Source organism: Falco cherrug, chromosome 1, assembly GCF_023634085.1.
Source record: "Falco cherrug isolate bFalChe1 chromosome 1, bFalChe1.pri, whole genome shotgun sequence".
NCBI lineage: Eukaryota > Metazoa > Chordata > Aves > Falconiformes > Falconidae > Falco > Falco cherrug.
In genome coordinates this window covers 127,488,872-127,507,139 of record NC_073697.1, presented here as the reverse complement: position 1 = coordinate 127,507,139, position 18,268 = coordinate 127,488,872, and the positions used below count along the sequence as shown (strand labels likewise).

General features: G+C 55.3%; 3 protein-coding genes across 4 annotated transcripts; 2 read left to right on the top strand and 1 right to left on the bottom strand.

Annotated features, from left to right (window-relative positions):
- Positions 1-22: 22 nt before the first annotated feature.
- ANAPC11 (anaphase promoting complex subunit 11) lies at positions 23-1,727 on the bottom strand. Of its 2 annotated transcripts, none has more exons than XM_055697610.1 (2): positions 1,519-1,727; positions 23-1,338 (listed from the first exon to the last, which is right to left on the bottom strand). In XM_055697610.1, the coding sequence occupies exons 1-2, from the start codon at positions 1,625-1,627 to the stop codon at positions 749-751; spliced, it is 699 nt and encodes a 232-aa protein (XP_055553585.1). In that variant the 5' UTR covers positions 1,628-1,727; the 3' UTR covers positions 23-748. The 2 variants fall into 2 exon arrangements, with proteins under 2 accessions (XP_055553585.1, XP_055553591.1); XM_055697616.1 differs by having other exon boundaries at positions 1,198-1,430; positions 1,519-1,676.
- ALYREF (Aly/REF export factor) lies at positions 1,691-6,661 on the top strand. The gene is made up of 6 exons (XM_055697596.1): positions 1,691-2,020; positions 2,278-2,409; positions 4,953-5,100; positions 5,204-5,267; positions 5,439-5,619; positions 6,381-6,661. The coding sequence occupies exons 1-6, from the start codon at positions 1,787-1,789 to the stop codon at positions 6,393-6,395; spliced, it is 774 nt and encodes a 257-aa protein (XP_055553571.1). The 5' UTR covers positions 1,691-1,786; the 3' UTR covers positions 6,396-6,661.
- A 153-nt stretch (positions 6,662-6,814) lies between these two features.
- ARHGDIA (Rho GDP dissociation inhibitor alpha) lies at positions 6,815-17,275 on the top strand. The gene is made up of 6 exons (XM_055697624.1): positions 6,815-6,955; positions 13,449-13,658; positions 14,072-14,155; positions 14,761-14,837; positions 15,017-15,080; positions 15,540-17,275. The coding sequence occupies exons 2-6, from the start codon at positions 13,469-13,471 to the stop codon at positions 15,737-15,739; spliced, it is 615 nt and encodes a 204-aa protein (XP_055553599.1). The 5' UTR covers positions 6,815-6,955; positions 13,449-13,468; the 3' UTR covers positions 15,740-17,275.
- Positions 17,276-18,268: the final 993 nt, after the last annotated feature.

Sequence of the window (18,268 nt, the reverse complement as noted above, 5' to 3'; positions counted from 1 at the left end):
CCCCCCGCTGGAGATTCTTCAAGCAGCAGCTTTTCCCTGGAGCTGTGGGTGGGAGCCAGGAAGACACTGCTGTGCCCACAGAACAAGCATGTTGGCTTTGGAAAGCCCAGTCTGAGCGCTGGGGCATGTTGGGTTTGTTCTGGTACAGGGGATAGGGATCACTCTGGCTAGAAGCCATTTGTTCTCCTTGTGGGAGGAGGTTTTTTCCTGAATCCTCTAGAAAATTGGTCTAGACAGTGTGAGGGAGGCCTTAGCTTTACTGTGTTTTGGCGTTTTATGCTTTCTGGATTCTAAAACAGCAGCACAATTGGCACTGGAAAGGTGAGTGTCTCAGCAGTTCACCAGGCAGGTGACCATGGTGCGTGCAGAGGGTGGAGGTGACCTGAATTCTGCTGCTGGCTTCATGTATGCCAAAGCAGTGTCTGCGAGCAGTTGTGGTGGGTCTGTCCTGCTGCCTGGAGGGGCTGCAGTGGGGTCTGATCAGCTGTGGAGTGTGGGGTCTCATGGCTGCGTAGTTGCTAATCCCAGAGCCTGTGTTCATTACCGAAATGCCAGTACACTGATGTGTTATCTGTGACGAGCCAAGACACCCACCCATTGGGGAGCACTCCCTGCCGAGCACCAGGCTGGAGTGACTGCAGAACCTGGAGCCTCCTGCCCTCCTTGATGGAGCCCCTCGGGTGCCTGCGGCAGGAACGGCAGCCCCATCCCCACGATGTGGTGAGCACAGGCGATACTGCGTGTCTGCTCATCCAAGGCTCCTCACAGACGGTTGCCCCTGCAGGCCCAGGCAAGCCCTTGCTGCTGCTGCTGCTCTGCTGCTGTGTAGAGGCTGCTTCACTGCATCTCCAGGCAGGACCAGGGTTTTGCCCTCCCTGACCTCCCACTGCTGTTGGGCAGCTCGGGGACCTGCCCCAACCAAACCGGGCTGGCAGGACCGCAGCGCTCCGGGGCCACCGCCTCCATCGCCAGGCGGAGGCCCTGCCCTCTCGGGGCGGTGGCGCCCGCGGGGAAAGAGCCGCTCGCTGCCCGGGCCGCCAAGGGGCTCTGCCCGCCGGGACCGGGTAAGACTCGGGGCGCGCCCTGGCATGGACCCTCCCGCGCCCCGCAGAGCCGTCCTCCGCCGCCGCGTCCCCCCCGCCGCGAGCACCGACCCCGACCGCAGCGGGACACGGGACACCGGAGAGGCGGTCGCACGTTTATTGAGGGCGGCCCAGCCGGGAGCGCGGCCGGCGGCGGGAACCGGCGCCAGCCCCCCTCGCCGCCGGCTGGTGTAACGGGCCATCACTCCTTGAACTTCCACTCCTGCCGGCACATGGGGCAGTGCTGCTGGACCTGCTGCGAGTTCAGCCACTTGAGGATGCAGTGCATGTGGAAGCAGTGCGAGCACTGCCCCCACACCAGCGGGCAGTCGTCGCCGGGCACCTTGCCTGCGGCATGGACAGGCCGTCAGGCCCGGCGCGGACGGACCGCTAGGCCCGCCCGCCCGCCCGCCCGCCCGCCCGGCGCCGCACTCACAGTCGGGGCAGCAGCCGTTGAAGGCCATCCGGCAGATCCCGCAGTTCTCGTCGTTGGCCACCCACAGCCAGGAGGCCACGCCGTGCCAGGTCCGCACGCGCACCCGCATCGCGCTGCCACCGCCCCGCCGGAAATCCCGCCCCCGCCCCCAAGGCCCAGCGCACAAGCGCGCGCGGCTGCCGCGCCTTTGCCGCTGGCCCCGCCTTTTCCGCTTCCGGCGTCGGCACAGCGCGGCCGGAAGTGCAGGCCCCGGAGCGGAGCCGCCATCATGGCCGACAAGATGGACATGTCCCTGGACGATATCATTAAGCTCAACCGGAGCCAGCGAGGGGCTGGCCGGGGCGGTGGCCGGGGCGGCCGGGGCAGGGGTGGCGCCACCCGCGGGGGCGGGCCCGGCCGGGGCGGCGTGGGAGCCGGGCGAGCGGGAGGCGGCGGCCCCGTGCGGAACAGGCCGGTGATGGCCCGGGGCGGCGGCAGGAACCGGCCCGCGCCCTACAGCCGGGTAGGGAGCGCGGCGGGGCGGGTGGGGAACGTGGTCGCTCGACGGGCTTGGCGGCGGGCTGGGGAACCAGGCCCGGGCCGAGCGTTCGGCGCGGCGGGGCGGGCGGCGGTGGGCTGGGGCGGGGGGACCGCGGGGTGGGGGGCGGGCCCGGCCGGCGGCCCTTTGTCCGCTCCTGGTGGGGGGTGCGGCGTGGCCGGCGGCGGCCTGTGGCCCGCGGTGCCCCGGCGCCAGTCACCGAGGTCCTGGTTTCGTTGCAGCCGAAGCAGCTCCCCGAGAAGTGGCAGCACGACCTGTTCGACAGTGGCTTCGGGGCGGGGGCCGGCGTGGAGACCGGCGGGAAGCTGCTCGTCTCGAACCTGGACTTCGGTGTCTCAGACGCAGACATCCAGGTAGGGGCTGGGGAGCAGCACCGCTGGGTACGTGGGGGCGGTTCGCCGGGGGTTTCATTCATAGCGTCGGGGTGGGGCACACATGGCGCCCGCGGGAGCTCCGCAGGTCCCGCTGCTTTGTGTGCCCGTAACGGAAGATCCTCGAGTGAACTAGCTCTGCAGGCGTGATGGGTTTGTGCCACCAGTGTCTGTCCTGCAGCGGTTCTGGTCATCCTGAGGGGGCTGCGATTTAGAAAAACTGCTGTCTTCTGCAGAGCGGCAGCCAATTACATTGTGAGTGACTCTGCCGCAGCGCACGCAGGAAGGTGCTGCTGTTTGTCTGCATCCAGCTGTGACTGGAGAATTTACAGTGAACTGTGTGAACTCTTAGGTCTGCATAGTTGCAGAAGTTTGTAACTGCACCGTGTGTATACCTATGTGCTCTGCATTTATGGGATCCACTCTCACAGCATTGTTAAGGTCATGTTCTGCTGAGCATTGAGGTGTTCCTGTGGATGCATCCATTGGTATAGCTGGGAAGATTTATTTGTGGGGGAGAGCTCGCTTGCCTGGTGTTGTGAGTGGTTTAGTCACTTAAAGAGTGACCCAGGGAAGGGGGCGAGATGCACCATCACACCTAAGCTGCAGCATCTGTGGTACCTGGTGCATTAAGTCTTCTAGCCAAGTTACTTGTGGTCGTATCCCTTGTTTCAGGGATCCTTGGGTGAGAACCTGCTGGATTCTTTCAGTTGGGTGTACGGTACCATCCGTCTCTGTGGCTGCGCAGGTCGGGAGGGGTTGAGGCATGGTGCTCCCACCTGGCCGTGAGGACATGGTTACGAGTGGGCAGCAAGTTGTGCAGAAATAAACGTTTGCAAATACCAGGTGCGTTCCCACTGAGGGCTCTGCTGGCGTGGTTATGCTGCAAAATGCTTCGTTTTAAATCAGCTTCTGGTCCTTGCCAGGGAAAACCAAACAACTTTTATGCTTTCTTCATTGGTTAATTCATTCCAATTCCTCTACGTGCTGCGCTGGCTGCGCCTGGGGAATTGGAAGTGAGCTTTTTCAGGTCACCTAGTTACTGGGTAATATGCTTAAAACCACCTCTTTTCCTCATATAAGTTCAGATTTGGTTTAAATAAGTTTTTTTGTTGTAGTCAGGCCCTGATGTTAAAAAAAAAAAAACAACAACAAAAAAAACCCACCTCAGTTTAACCAGCTCCTGCACTTTGTGCAGCAGTTGGGATTCACTTTTCCACTGCTGGCTTGGGCTGAGGTATGGACAAAACCTCCACCTATGATTTATTTAGCAGCAAAGCTGACCTAATGACTTTGCACCTATTTGTTACTACCCATCACATAATTTAGTGCTGCCTCAGATGTGGTGATTGCTTTCTTTGTTTCTATGCTAATTGCGTCATTAACATGGTACATCGCAGCTTCAGTGGTGTACAGGCAGGAACCAGTGGCTGGAAGGAACTTTGAATGCACGTTGCTCTTGGAGGAGCTGTGCAGCATCTCTCCCTGGGCATTCACTGCTGCTTGGGGGGAACCCATGTCACCTGCAGGGCCAAGAGAAGCTGGCTCTGGAAAAATGGCTGAGCACCACCTCACCTGTGCTGCGCCCTGTTCCAGAAAGCTTCTATTGAGTGCCATGTAACATTTACCTCTGCTGAATAAGCACAAGGGAGGAGCTGGCCTGCAGCCCTGCCTGATACACTTCTTGCTTAGGAAGTGGGAGAACATGCATTGTGCTCCATCAGATGCTTGGGGCAGTAGTTCACAGAGACAGCTGCGTGGCAGTCGGGCTTTGCAGCAGATACTGTAGAAGGTGGCCTGTCCCTCTGGGCACTCGGCAGCTCTGGTGTAGGTGTGGAGCTTCTGAGGCATGGGGTATAGCAGAAACTGGCAAAGGCAAGGTGTCCTTGTTGACTTTGCAAATGCAGCACCAGTGAAACAAAATTGATGGCTCCATTGCTGCCTTTTCACTTCCATCCTTTGTGAAGGTAAATGACATACTTCAGTAGAGGACTTTCCTAACCTCAATTTTTGGGTATATTCCTCATGGGCTGTGTTTTTAAATTGCACCTTGTCTAATGAAGATTTAAAAGACAAAAAATAGAAATGCACAGCACAATGAAACTGTGATCATCTCATGAATCCCTGTGTTCACACAGATCATTTCTCCTCTATGAAGTGGATTAGGGTCTGGATTATTTTTAAATAGTCACCCCATTGACTCAACCTCAACAAAAAGACCTACAGTTTCCCTGGGAAATGAAACAGGTCAGCATCCCTTAAGCCTGCTTCGCTGGCTATGAATGTGCACCATGCAAGTGATGAAGTCCTGCCTGTTTTTGCCACCTGTGGCAACTTTCTGGAACACTTCTGATGGGCTTGTGCTCTCCTCTTTCATCAGCGCTTTTCCTGAGTTGTCAATGATGTTTTTGAAAGGCACCTGCAGTTGCTGAGACTGGCTGTGTATGGGGAGCGGCCAGCGCTGTCTCTTGGCTGTGCACTGTTTGCAGTGCTGATAGATGTGTACGCTCTTCTCCCTCTCTTAGGAGCTCTTTGCAGAGTTTGGGACCTTGAAGAAGGCAGCTGTGCACTATGATAGGTCTGGCCGCAGTCTAGGGACAGCAGACGTGCATTTCGAAAGGAAGGCAGATGCTCTGAAAGCAATGAAGCAGTATAATGGAGTCCCCTTGGATGGTGAGTCCATGTGGCCATCCCCATAACGCGCTTTGCTGGCTGGCTGGAGCAGCCCGTGTGCCCATGTCCCCGCGCACAGGCTCACAGGCTGCTCTTCCTCCAGGGCGTCCCATGAACATTCAGCTGGTCACATCACAGATCGACACACAGAGGAGACCAGCACAGAGGTGAGATGCCGTATGGCCATGGGAGTCACTGTGCCTGGTCGGCGTGGGGTGGGAACATACTGAGCCCCTCTCTGTGCAGGAAGCATGGATCCCTCTCCTGTTCAGCAAACTTCTGCCTCCTGTGTGGGTTAACTGGAACGTGCTAAACCAGTCGCTTTTTAAAAATCACAGTGTAAACAGAGGTGGCATGACCAGAAACCGTGGTGGTTCAGGAGGATTTGGTGGTGGAGGAGGCAACAGGCGAGGTACTCGTGGTGGAAACAGAGGGAGAGGCAGAGGAGCTGGAAGAACTTCCAAACAGCAGCTCTCCGCAGAAGAACTAGATGCACAGCTGGATGCTTACAATGCCAGGGTAAGTGCTGTGTGGGTGCTGTCTGCAGGCTCCCCACAGCATCTCATTCTGGGAAACACTGGCAGCCTGGAGCCAGCCGGAAAGAGAAAGCATTTTCTCCAGGTCACTGGAATAAAACAGTCTCCCTCTAAAGCTGAGCAGTACCTGGGTCCAGTAGTTGGCTTTACTTTTCAGAACACTTTGTCAACTGCTGTTACTGACAGCCAAGAAACAGCCCCTTCCCCAGCTCCCTGGGGCCGGTGTAGGGCAGGCTGTTTCAGCACCGCAGAGATAATGGGGTGCAGAAAGGGGAAAACAAAGAAAAACCCTGGGGTGCTAGTGGAGGCAAGGCCAGTGACACTGGTGGCAGATACAAGTCCTTACATGTGGAGCCATGTGCATTGTTTGCTGCTTTCAGAAGCAGCTCAGATGTCTCTGCCATGGCCAGATTAAAATTTCAGTAGAGGACCCAGGTCACGTGTATGCGACAGCAGTGGGGTCTGTGTCATAGGAATAGGATAGAAGGGAGGTGAGAGATGGAAGAAACGGAATGAGCAGAATTTCAGAACAAGATCGCATGGGGAGGGGAAGTGCAGTGGGGCAGTTCGCAGTTGCACCTCTGTGTGCTGTGGGGGGGTCAGCTGTGCCCAGGCTGGCACCAGAACGGGCTGTGGCCCGATGCGCCGTCCCTGGTGGGCAATGGCTGTGGTCTGTGGCAGTGTGAGGGCTGGCTGGGCGGATGGCGTTGTGGGGTGTGCGGTGACGGCTGCTCTCTCTTCCAGATGGATACCAGCTAAAGCAGCGGGCACCGTGCGCAGGGAAGGACTCCGATCTCGCTCCACGCTCCCTGGCAGGGGCCGCGGCTGTAGCTACTAATACTGAGGACGGGATTTGTTTTACTTTTACGTTCTGGGATAGGTTTTAAACTCCTGTAAAGGTTTTTTTTAATTCTGAAGCAGACCTGTTTTGTACCGAGTTATTTTTGGGATAAATTTTACTGGTTGACTGTTGGGCCGAGGTGGCTTTTACACCTTTGCCGTAATAAAATAGAACCGTGTCTAGAGCTGTGGACGCCTGCTCCGCGCCGCCCTGCCCGGCCCGGCCCGGCCCGCGCGCGCCTTCCCGCGCCCCGCCCCGCGGCGCTCTGCCCCTCCGCCCCCGCGCTACCGTCCGGCCCACCAGCGCGCGCGGGTGCCCCTCGCCAATCAGCGCGCCGCGCCGCCGGCGGAAGTGAGGCGCGGGGCTCTGCCTGGGATAACGGGAAGTGACGGGCGTGTCCCGGAAGTGCGGGGGTGCGCGGGCGGCTAGGCGGATCCCGGCGGCGTTGTCACCGCAGCGCGGAGAGCGAACAGGGCCGGTAGGGCGGGGGCAGCGGGCGGCTCAGGGGGGCGCGGAGGCCCGGCGGGGGGAAGGGTTCGGACGGCGGGGCCCGGCCGCGTCGCGGCCGCGGGGTCCCGAGCGGCCTTGCGCGACCTTCTGAGGGCCGGAGGCAGCCGTTGTCCCCGGCGGGGGCCGCAGCGGTGCGGAGCACTCGGGCTTGAGGCCGCAGCTGGGACGAAACACGGGCGGCTGGGGTCGACCCGCGCTCCTCGGAGGAGCCGGGGCTGCTCCGCGCCCGCCCCCGGGTTTCCACCATTGCTCGGGCTGCGGGGGGCGGCAGGAGTGAACGGTGGGCCCTTTTCACTTTCTAGGCGTCGGGAGGTGCGAGCGCTCTCGTTCATCTCGAACAATTTTTCCATAAATAGTTTCTAGTTATGAAATGAGGAACATGGAAGTAACTTCCTCGGGGTCGATTTCCTTCTGTGTCAGAGTAATTAAGGCGCCCGGTTTATCCCCCTTAATGCTGTAGGGTGCATGTTAAAGCAGTTGAGGCAACGTGCGCAGAGACTGCAGCTTGGTTCTTGCAGGAGGTATCACTTCTTTCCTTCCTTCGCAGCCCTGCTAGAAGGATGGTGATGCTTTCCCTGGCCCCACAGGCTCTTTGCAACAAGTCTAAAAGTTGGAACTTCCTTTTCGTAAGAGAGAAGAACTCCCGGTTACAGAAAGTGGTCAAATGGTCGCCTTGAGGGTTTCGGGACTGGACCAGTGCTTTGTTGCTCTGGACGTCCAAGTGTCCTTCCAGTGCAGGTGTTCTTGTCTCGTAACTGCTGAGCAGAGATGGTTTTGTTGTAGTGTTCTGCTATGGGGATGCATGGCAGTATGTACTGATGGGTCACACTTTAGGTGGCACCCACAACTGCAGCACCAGGGTCACCACACAGATGGCAACTGCAGCCAGGCTGTGGTCTCTTCACCCATGTAACTCGTGTGCATCCTGGGTGTAGGACTGCAAGAACTTCTAAAATTTCTGAAGTTAGGAGCATATGAAACTATCTGGTCATGCCTTTGTTTGGTTTTGCTCTTGGCGGTTAATGCCTTGTAGGTGAACTGCAGTGAGGGTTATATCACGAGGCCTTCCCTCCCCCCCCCCCCAAAAAAAAAAACCCCACAAAACAAACAAAAAAAACCCAGAAAACACCACCAAAACACTCATTTTTTCAAAGTGCCTGAAAGGCAGCAGGCTGTTTCCAGAGTCCATCCCCAGCGCTGTGAGCAAGTGGCAGGGATCAGGCAAGACAAGAGTTCTCTGGGATGGTGTTACAAAGCATCTGGTGCAGGGGCGTTATCTGGACATCCCCTCAGCTCTGCGTTCCCAGGCAGTGTCAGAGGGCAGCACTCGGCCTAAGGACTGTCAGTCACCAGTTCCTCCTTTGCCGCTGATGTGCCCCCCTCCCCACCGCTGCCCTGGGAACCATCCGAGCCTGGTTTCTCTCTGATTCAGCCTCCCAGGCTGCTGTTGTACATGTGGAGCAACAGCACAGCCTGAGCCGGTTTAAGCACTGCTGGCTCCCTGTCCTTGCAGCGTAGCAGCATTTGTAGCTACATAGTGAACTAGCTACATCAGCGAACTGATCTGGCTGGAAAATAACCCTGCAGAAATGCTTATTAACTGGATCAAATTCCAACAGAGTTTGCTGCGCAGCTGCAGCAGCTTTCCCTTGCGCCATAGGGGAAGAAGGAAGGGTGGGGACCGCTCGAATTGGCACTGATGAGTGTCCACGGCTGCGCTGTGGCCTGAGGGACATCCGAAGCCAATTAGCTCATCAGAAGAGATTGACTAACTGGTTTCACTAGAGACGTGGGATCTTCATCCTGGGGTATGAAGAAGTTGCTGTTTACCGCTGTCTGCCTGAAAAGTTATGTTTCTAGCAGTTTTTCTGTCTGGCGGAAGGTGGGGCTCTTGCATTTACTGCTGCTGGCTCCGCGGTCATGCATGAAAAATGCTGAGAAAATCCAGGAGGAACTGCTGACTTGAGGAAGCAGTGAAGACAGCTGAGTGCAAATTCCCAGGCAGCAAGTGATTCGGCCTCCCGCTGTCACCTGCAGGCTGATCTGCAAGGATCTGAGAGGAGCCCCGGGCTGTTTCCCTAGATGTCTGCATGGCTGGGGACCCTGCCTTTCCGTTAACTTGCTTTCAGGCAGAGTGTGGGCTCTGCCAGTGATGGCAGAGTTCACAGCAGTTCTGTGCTGTCTCACAGAGCAGCGGGCCTCCCAGGAGCCACGGATGCACCAGCTCCAGTGTTCTGCGACTCAACTGAGTCTTGAGAGCCAGAGAGATGCCAGGCAGAGGTGCTGGGCAGAGCACCCAAGTGTCAAAAGGAACTGAAGAGGAATTTCCTTCCAAACAGCTCAGAGCAATGCCTGAGGTCTAAGGTGTTGAGCTCCGGTAAGGAGCCCGGCTGTGGGTCAGCAGTGTAGTGGGAAGGCTTCTGTTAAGGAGCTGAGCCCTTTGGAGGGCTGTGTTGCACGTCCCTGCTCCTCTGCGTCTTGGTGTGTGCTTGCTGGAGGTCTCAGCATGGTGCAGATGGAGTATGTGAGGGCAGTTCTCTCCGGCAGTTCACATGCGATCGAGTTCCTTGGCTTTGCTTTGTCTGGCAGTGTGATGGCTGGTTTCTCAAGCACCTGGAAAAGCTCTGGTTTGCTAATCAATCATGAGCTGAAATACACGCTTCATCTTGAGAAGCCTGAAGGGCAAGGTTGAGGCCCTGGTAAAACTTTTGATGCGATGCGGAACCTCCTTCCTCTCTGGCTGTGTGTTTGGAGCAGGATCCACAGCAATGTGACCTGCGGTGATGAAATGCAGCGCTCTGTGTGGGAGGGGGTGGCCAGCCTCAGCCTGGCTACACTGCTGGCTGTGTCACAGGGTGCCTGTCGACCCCCACGGCTGGCTGGGGCGCAGGGACCCACTCACCTCAAGCGCTGCAGCAATGGTTTTGGCACAGCCTGGTCAGAGATGTTCTTCTGACTGCTGCTCCTGAGGCAGCCTCTGGGAAGAGGTGAAGTGGTGTTTCACCTGAGCTTCCTTGGAGAGCTGAACCCTGGCATGGCCTGAGTGGCTGGTTGGAACAGTGCATTGTGTTGGTCTGAAGAGCTGTTTTCCATCTTCAGTGAGCTGCCATTGTTTTAGAGATCCTGTAAAGACTGGGGTAGTTCTTGATTAATTTGTGTGGTGGTGTGCATGATTGTTTCTTTTGCTCTGGATCACAGGATTGAGGCTAGAGGCATAGGAACGCAACCGAGGAGCTGGGAGTTTGGTTTTTTGGTTGGCGGGTTTTTGTTGTGGTTTTTTTTCCCCTGTGCCCTCTATGGCATAGTTGTTGCTAAATATCTGTGGAAGCTGTTACTGTAACAGAGCTGAGGAGGACTGGGTGTTGGTGATGTGGGGGAGGAAACTGTTGCCCTGTCTGTTGCATCTGGAAGTTGGTTGCCAATGAGTGGTAGCTCTATACTTGGCTGAGACCAAACTAATGGATTTCTGAACTGCTCAGGATAGGATGCCTGGTCCTGGAAATGGGCTGCTATTTCAGCTACTAGAAGTCACAGAATCATGGAGTGGTCAGGGTTGGAAGGGACCTCTGGAGATCATGTAGTCCAACTCCCTGCTAAAGCAGAATTAGTACTGTTTAACACTAAGGCTGCTCCTGTGCGGAGTGGAGAGATCTTCCAGGCTGGACCCTGCTGTTGGGAGTAGCACTGTGGCTGGCACTGCCCTGTTCACCTTGCAGTGCTGATCCTTCACCTTCTGCACAGTGGTTTTGGTGAGCTTTGGTTGTTCGAGGGGAGGCTGCCTGGCAGCCTGTTGCTTGCAGGTGCTGATCAGGCCATTTGTTAGAAGTTTTGTCTGTGCTTGGTCTGAAAGCTGGAAAGTGGGGTATGCACACCCATGGATGTTAATGCCGCAGAAAGGGACCTGACACCATTGAGGATATACATGGTTACTGGTGGATTGTCCGCTGTATGTGCATCTGTTTATTATATTCATGCTTTCAAAGCAGGCTCAGTCACAGAGGGTTTGGGAGTCAACAGAAGTCAGTGACTTGGGACTTCAGTTCTTTAATGCTCTCACTGAAAGTCTGTCAATTCCATTTCCTGAAAGCTACAGGTGTCTGAGGAGGAAGGTTCACGAGTTCATCAGCGTAGGGAGAGAACGACCTGTAGTGCTTGGGAGGTGAAATTAGCCTGGAGGTAAGGCACTGCAGTAAGGGGATCAAGCAGTAGAACAAATGTTTGAGTGAGTGTTCAGCGCTCCTGGGAGTCTTCAAGGTTGGAGGCTTTTTCAGGCAGGAGCCCAAAGGAAGTGACTGGGTTTGATATGGAGGTACCAGGGTGAAATCTAGTCAGTTGTTCATGTATGACATGAAATTAAATGGCCTTTTGAATACACATTTCCATGATATTCAGCACCAGGATATTGGAGAAGGCTATGCAGAAGGGCCAGCTGTTTGTTATAAAGTGGAGGGGTCAGTACTGGAAGTTGTTGGGAGTTGTAAGTGCGAAGGTACAATGGGAAAGCTCCCCTGCATGGGCACGTTCGTGCCATGCAGGGACAAAGCCCTTGTAACAACCCCAAAGTGTCCCCCCTACCTTTGTCTGGTGATAAATCTCAGTCAAGCCTTAGTACCCAGGAATACTGCTTGCATCCACTGCAAGTACCCTACCCCCAGGACACCCTGGGAGCCTTGCCAGCCTCTCTGGGGAAGCGCTGCCGGCCCAGGCAAGGCAGCAAGTCCATTCTCAGGTTTGAGAGTGGGCAGGGAGTGGGTCCCGATGGGGACTTGGCAGCAGCTCAGTCTCAGCACTGGCTCCCTGGGAGCTGGGGCCAGCACATTACCCAGGAATGCCGGCAGGTGGGCTGGTCACCAGTTCTCGCTCCTCCTTTCTTTTTCTGTCCTCTGTGTATTCACTGACAGGTCTACTGTAGCCTTCTCTTCTGGCGGAGGTGTGCAAAATTTCACTTTCTGTTTCTGTCTCTTTTGCCCTGTTCCCCAACAAATTGTTCATAATATTTATGGCTAAAAATATTAGTGGACCCTGGGTGACACCTCCACTGTTCTGCTCTTACAGCCGTTGCCAGGCTCAAACTGGCCATGGAGCCGGACTGGCTCTGGCATCTGCAGAATTGACCTTGCGTCACTGGAAAACGTGCTCTGTAAACTGTGTGTGATTAATGTCAGCGCTGAGGTCTTTCCCAGTCTGGGTAGAAATGGAATAACTGAATTGTGTGCTATCATGTCAGTTAAATACAGGCTTAATTATGATCTACAAGAACCTAAAACTTCTGCTACAGGTTATACTAAGTGAGCTAACCACCATCCGTTCTTTTCGTCTTTGAGCTAAGTGCATTGTCTGTGTTTTGTTGTATTTGTAGCAAATGTTGTCGTTCTTGATTTATTTGGATAGTAGATGCCAGAGCAGAGAACGCAGTTCTGCAGTTGGTTGTGAATCGTGTGTGCTAGCACAGAGCTCCAGGTGAGAATATTGAACAGGATGCAGGAATGCCAGATAATGACAGAAACACCTGGATCCACCAGCTGATCATTTGTGAAAGATTCTGCTTGTACAAAAAGCCTTTCAAAAGTGGTTGCTGAAAGAGGGTTTTGAGTCTTAAGAGAGTCCAAGTTGATACATGCCATAGGATGACCCTTAGAACAGCACACCCTGTGAAATATCAGGAATTACTGAGGATGTTGTTGGCTTTTATGGAGGTTTTTAGTGGGGTGTTGGCATCATCTGTCACCAGCCTCAGTGTGCAGCTGGATGTTTCCTGGTTAGTCTTGGACAGCTGAGCCAAACTCCGTGCATGTTTAATCCATTATCTGTTTCACTGTCTGTGTGTGATACAGATCTTTGAAAAGGACTAAGTGTGAGATCAGCTGAGCCAGGTGTCTCATTCCACTCCTTCAAGGCACCAGAGCAAATTGATCTGAATGTGTTACTGCAAGCTCCAGATTGCAGCAGGGGCTCCTGGCTTTTGTGCCCCAGCCTATTCTTAGTTAGAATTGTACGCTGGAAGAGCAGAGCTGAGTTGAGTTTATTCTGGGCTCAGGTTTATTATGAGTGAAAGCTTCCCCTGGTTGATCTTGTGGGGGAGGGTGTTTTTTCTGGGCTTGGGGTGTAACCTGTTCCGGCTTATGAGTAAAGCAGTGAGGCTGAATTTTTCCTCCCTCTGGCATGGCCCTCCATGGGCTGAATAAGAGACCTGGCCTACTGGAGCAGTCTGCAGGGGCTGCGGGCCCTAGGCAGCATTGTGTCCCCTCAAGGCCCCCCAAGGACAGCCCACGAAGGGCCCAAGTGAGAGAGGGAGTCCACGGGAGTCATGGCAGAGCACTTCAGGGGAAGCCTGGTTGGTACTGACGTGCTGCGCTGTGGGAAGAAGCCTGCAGAGAGAGATTGTATTGGGGCTGAAGTATATTCAGCACACATTTCCGTGGAGTAGGTAGGTGCAGTTACACTTCTCCTCCTCACTTCAGTATAACTCGCGTGTGTGAGGATGGCGGAGCAGGAGCCGACAGCAGAGCAGCTGGCCCAGATTGCAGCTGAGAATGAGGAGGATGAACACTCCGTCAACTATAAGCCACCTGCCCAGAAGAGCATCCAGGAGATCCAGGAGCTGGACAAGGATGATGAGAGCCTGCGCAAGTACAAGGAGGCGCTGCTCGGTGCCGTCACTGTGACTGCCGGTGAGCCCTAGGATGTGACTGTGCCTTGCTCAAGCCAGAGCTCCACTGGTCACCCCCAGCCTTGCCCCTGCTCCCACGTGGGAGCTTTTCTCCTCCCAGCTTTTTGTCCTTGGGCAGGAGCACAGTCAGGAGCATAAAGGCATGTGTCATTGCTCCCCCCACCCCACCCCACCCCCGATCTCTGGCCCTTGGAGTAAGGTGCAGGGACAGAGGGGTGGCACTCTGCCTTCAGAAGGGGATGCTCCTGGGGAGATTGTGGGCTGGGCCTAACACAGCAGGGAGCCCAGACCTTCACGGAGGGGTGGTGTTCTCACTGCTTTTCTTGCTTTTCAAGAAGTGCCCTGGAAGGAAAAGGAGTTGTGTTGGTTGGTGTTAGGGATGGGTGCTGAACAGCCTTTTCACTTGTCTTTTAGATCCCAACGCTCCAAATGTGGTGGTGACCAAACTGACTTTGGTCTGTGCTACTGCTCCTGGCCCTCTGGAGCTGGACCTGACAGGTGAGCTAGGAAAGAGCTCTAGCCCTTCTCCCAGATCAAAGCTGGCTCAGTATGGAGCCTGGCAAAAGGCCCCACAGGAGCTCCGCTGGCGTGGTGGGCAAGCCCTCCTGTGTCAGAAATGCCCCTGTGCTGGATGCAGAGTGAGGCGCTTGGGTCCCTGGAGGGTTCTGTACTCTCAGCCCAGCAGCTCTGTCTCAGCACCCCTGTCACAGCAGAGACCTTTCCTTGCTGGCCCTAGCTCTGTAGAGGTGTGAGCTGCTGGGCCGGGCAGCCAGCTGTCCTCAAGCCTGCGCAACGGTGCTGATGGCAGCTTCGCCATGGTGACACCCTCAGAGCAAACATATATGAAGGAACATTCTTGAATTAACTGCATTGCTGCACTGTGGTGTCATTTCACAGGGCAGTGCTCGCCTGCCTTGGGTAGCATGGGCAGTGCAGCAAGGAGGGTCCTGTCATGCAAAAATGAAAGGATGAGCTGCGTGCTGTCCAGGCAGTAAGGGTCATCCCCTGCTACTGCAGATACTGCCTGATCACCTCTTGCAACTTACATTTTTCCCCCAGAGCAATACAAAGGAACTCTGAACAACCCTCTCCCTTCTTTTTAGGTGACCTGGAGAGCTACAAGAAGCAAGCATTTGTGCTGAAGGAGGGTGTGGAATACCGAATAAAAATCTCCTTTAGGGTAAGAATTCAGATCTGAAAACTGAAGAACGAGTGGAATGCCAGGCTGCAGCAATCCCAGCATTGGGAATACCTGAGCCCTGAAAAGTGGTGTGGCGGTGGACATTGTCTACTGCTGTGGGTGGGGTGGGCAGTGTGTCTAGGAGATGCCTGCTACAGTCCTTGCTTGTGTCTCCGCAGGTTAACAGGGAGATTGTGTCAGGGTTGAAGTACATTCAGCACACATTCCGGAAAGGTGTGAAAAGTAAGTGCTTCTCTGTGACACGGGTACTGCGCTGTGTGAGGGCTTTCTGCTCCTTCCACTGTGGTGCCCCCACAGTCCACCATGGGAGGAGTCAGTCCTCAGGCATCCCTGTGCTGCCAAGCCCGCAGCGATCTGTAGAGGCTTCTGGGTCTGCTGTGGGGTGGCAGCCTGTGGTGCCGACTGCACCTGCACCTCCGGGCTGAACACGTAATCCCCGCCAGAGCGCGGTGGTGAACAGGCCGCTGCTGACAGTGGTGCTAAGGTGGGGGGACCGTTCCCCACAGGAGGACTGAACAGTTCCTGGAGCAAATGGAGCTGTTAATGTGGGTGACGTTTTTGTTCTCACAGCTCCTCTGTGGGTTGTTGTAGCAGTTACAGACCTTTCATTTGCTTTATCCTTGCCCCAAGTGCAGGGGAGGCTCTTACACAGCCTCCATACACCTCTTTTTCTCCTTGTAGTTGACAAGACTGAATACATGGTTGGGAGCTATGGCCCCCGAGCAGAGGAGTATGAGTTTCTGACCCCCATGGAAGAAGCCCCTAAGGGCATGCTGGCGCGGGGCAGCTACAACATCAAATCCAAGTTCACAGATGATGATAAGACTGACCACCTGTCCTGGGAGTGGAACCTGACCATCAAGAAGGATTGGAAGGACTAGCCCTTCCCAAGGCCAAACCCCAGAGAGCGTGAATCAGACAGTGGCTACCGTAGAAATCCCCCCCTGTACCAAAGTGCTGACATTGGAACCCTCTTACCTTTCACCCCCCATTATAATTTGACCAGATTGCTCAGTTGTGTAATGTGTCCCCTCCCCAGAGAATTGCTGAGTGCATTGACCAAACCGTGCTGTCTGCATCTGGTCTCCAGCTGCCCGCCCCAGGGCCGTGCCAGGATGCCCTCCCAACGCAGAGGTGGGAGCGCTCGCTCCCACCCCAGGCCCTTTGCTGCTTCTCACCTTCCTTTTCTCTGGCAGGTGCTGAAGGGGAGAGACTCCTGTGTTCTGCGTGGGGTCCTGTGCTTGGCTTTTCTGTGCACAGCTCAGGGTAGCTACTGTCTCCAAGTAGCTGAAGAACTTTGATGCCAGGCAGCTATTGAATCCGTTTGTTGGCTAAAATCATGTCTGGCCTGCCTCTCTCCCACCCAGTCAGTGTCCTGGGAGTACTGGCAGCTTCATTTGTGGATGTTCCCTGTAACCATGATGCCTTAATGTGTAACACGTATCCTCTAGGGAGGGGGCCCTGCCCTTGTTACACTTTTTAAATGCCACCCACCTTCCCCGTTTGTTGGCATGGCACTCATCTTGGTCACACCCCTCCATGGGTTATTAGGAAAGATTCACAACTTCCCGCTTTGCTGCTGGTCCGTTCTTCACCCGAGACAGGACGTCTCCAGAGGGAAGGGTGGTGTGACATCCCAGGTGATGCCTGGCCACCCTTCCCGGTGTCCAGGGAGCTGGCGTGGCAGGACCTTGGCCCCCTTTGCATAGGGCTCCAAACTCTCTGGCAGCCTCAGCACCTCTGAGGAAAAGAAGGGGCTGCAAGGCAGGTGGGTGCAGTAGTCACCGGTGTTGCCATCACTTCACACTTCTTATCGCAGCCAACGTAGCTGCAAAGCACTGAAATTCCAGGACAGCACCTGCCCTCCTGGCTGTTTTGGGCTGAGGATGGACTAGTCTGTTTCTGCAGCTGCTCTCCTGAGGCAATCAACAAAGAGCTTGCAATGGACAAGTATTCAGAAGCGATTAATGCCTTATGTATCTGTTCTGCCTTTAAAATCTGTGCCTGGCCTGTCAGTATTTATTGCCTTGACACTCGACTCCCCCTGCCCCGCTGTGCCCATCGCAGACCCCCGCAGCATGCCAGCCTGCCAGCCAGGGCTGCACTGACACGGCCCTCAGGGCAAAGGAGCCCTTGGGGCCCGTCAGCCCCTGAGGGCTGGGCAGGCATGTTCCAGCTCCGCAGCCCTCTTATCTGGATCCTACCACATTGAGGTCGTATTAGAACTGGGACCAAGTACATGTGGCTTTCTTGTAGCTACGTCTTTGCCTCTAACTCTCCCTTGCCCTGCCCCTAGAGAGGTTTTTGTTAATTTGATTTGGTGCATATTGTCTGTAAATCCTAGACCCGGGTTAACAGGTTTGGAATCATCGTCTGCTTCTCCTTTTATGACAGTTAAATAAAAACTTCGAACTGACCATCCACTCTCTGTTCTGGTTCTGTTCTGGAAATTCCTGGCTCTGGGTCTTTGGCAGGAAGCAGCAGAACTTCTGTTCCACAGGGAATTTTTGCCAGCAGCTGGGGTGGGAGAAGAGCAGAATTGCTGGGCTTGCAGAGCTGTGGAACGGGGTATCTGGGGCAGCCTGTGCCACAGAAGAGGTAAGAGCCCCCTGTCGCTGTGTTTGTCTTCAGGACCTATCCCTCGCTGTTCACGCTGTTGCATTCCATGCAACTACGAGGGAACAGAAGGGTGTGGGGCAGCGAAGACAGTGGGTCTCTGAGCCTTGGCCTGCCTGTGTCGCACCTGCTTCAGCTGCAAGCGCAAAGTGGAATTCCTGTGCATCCAGAGGAATGAGGGAGGCGACTGGAGGGGAACAGTATGCAGGAGAGGCAATGTGCGATAAGAGCCTGCAGATGTTTACAGTGTCAGGCATGTTTGTGTTAAGGGTAAGAACAACGTAGCTGAGAAAAGCTTTTACAGAACATACTGCACTAGAGAAGCTGTGGAGGAGATGGCTTGGGTGCTCCTGATCTAAAATACTCATGACAGTAATGGAGAATTCTGAATACCAGAGGGAACCTATGGAGCCAACAGCACAGGCCCCCTTTCTTCTCAGTCCCAGGAAAGTTGCTGCACGTCCTAGGTGCTGCTGCTAAAGTAAAGGACACAACTCAGAAACTGCAAGAAAGTGCAAGGGCTGGGATGAAGCCCCCTCAGCTGGGCAGGAGCCACCAGCACACCCGGGCAAGGAGCAGGCGTGTGGCCTGCTGTGAGCTGTGCCCAGTTGCCTGCCTGCATGGCCCTCCCTGTGGCATGAACACAAGGGCAGCACGAAAGCAGGAGCCCGGGGCAGGCGTCACCCTCTGTCATTTCAGTTAAGAGTAAGCCCAGATGTGCTGATAAGTGAACAAAGGCTCTCCTTGTGCTGGCCCCCAACAGCCGCTCTGAGGGCAGTGGCTGTCAGAGTGAG

What these genes read in the sequence shown, in the direction of transcription:
- ALYREF (XM_055697596.1), top strand. Translation starts at nt 1,787, where the DNA reads ATGGCCGACAAGATGGACATGTCCCTGGACGATATCATTAAGCTCAAC. An exon ending in TAATGGAGTCCCCTTGGATG is followed by an intron (nt 5,101 to 5,203) that starts GTGAGTCCATGT and finishes CTCTTCCTCCAG; the next exon opens with GGCGTCCCATGAACATTCAG. An exon ending in CAGAGGAGACCAGCACAGAG is followed by an intron (nt 5,268 to 5,438) that starts GTGAGATGCCGT and finishes TAAAAATCACAG; the next exon opens with TGTAAACAGAGGTGGCATGA.
- ANAPC11 (XM_055697610.1), bottom strand. Translation starts at nt 1,627, where the DNA reads ATGCGGGTGCGCGTGCGGACCTGGCACGGCGTGGCCTCCTGGCTGTGG. An exon ending in CAACGGCTGCTGCCCCGACT is followed by an intron (nt 1,339 to 1,518) that starts GTGAGTGCGGCG and finishes CTGAACTCGCAG; the next exon opens with CAGGTCCAGCAGCACTGCCC.
- ARHGDIA (XM_055697624.1), top strand. Translation starts at nt 13,469, where the DNA reads ATGGCGGAGCAGGAGCCGACAGCAGAGCAGCTGGCCCAGATTGCAGCT. An exon ending in TGCCGTCACTGTGACTGCCG is followed by an intron (nt 13,659 to 14,071) that starts GTGAGCCCTAGG and finishes CTTGTCTTTTAG; the next exon opens with ATCCCAACGCTCCAAATGTG. An exon ending in ATTCCGGAAAGGTGTGAAAA is followed by an intron (nt 15,081 to 15,539) that starts GTAAGTGCTTCT and finishes TTCTCCTTGTAG; the next exon opens with TTGACAAGACTGAATACATG.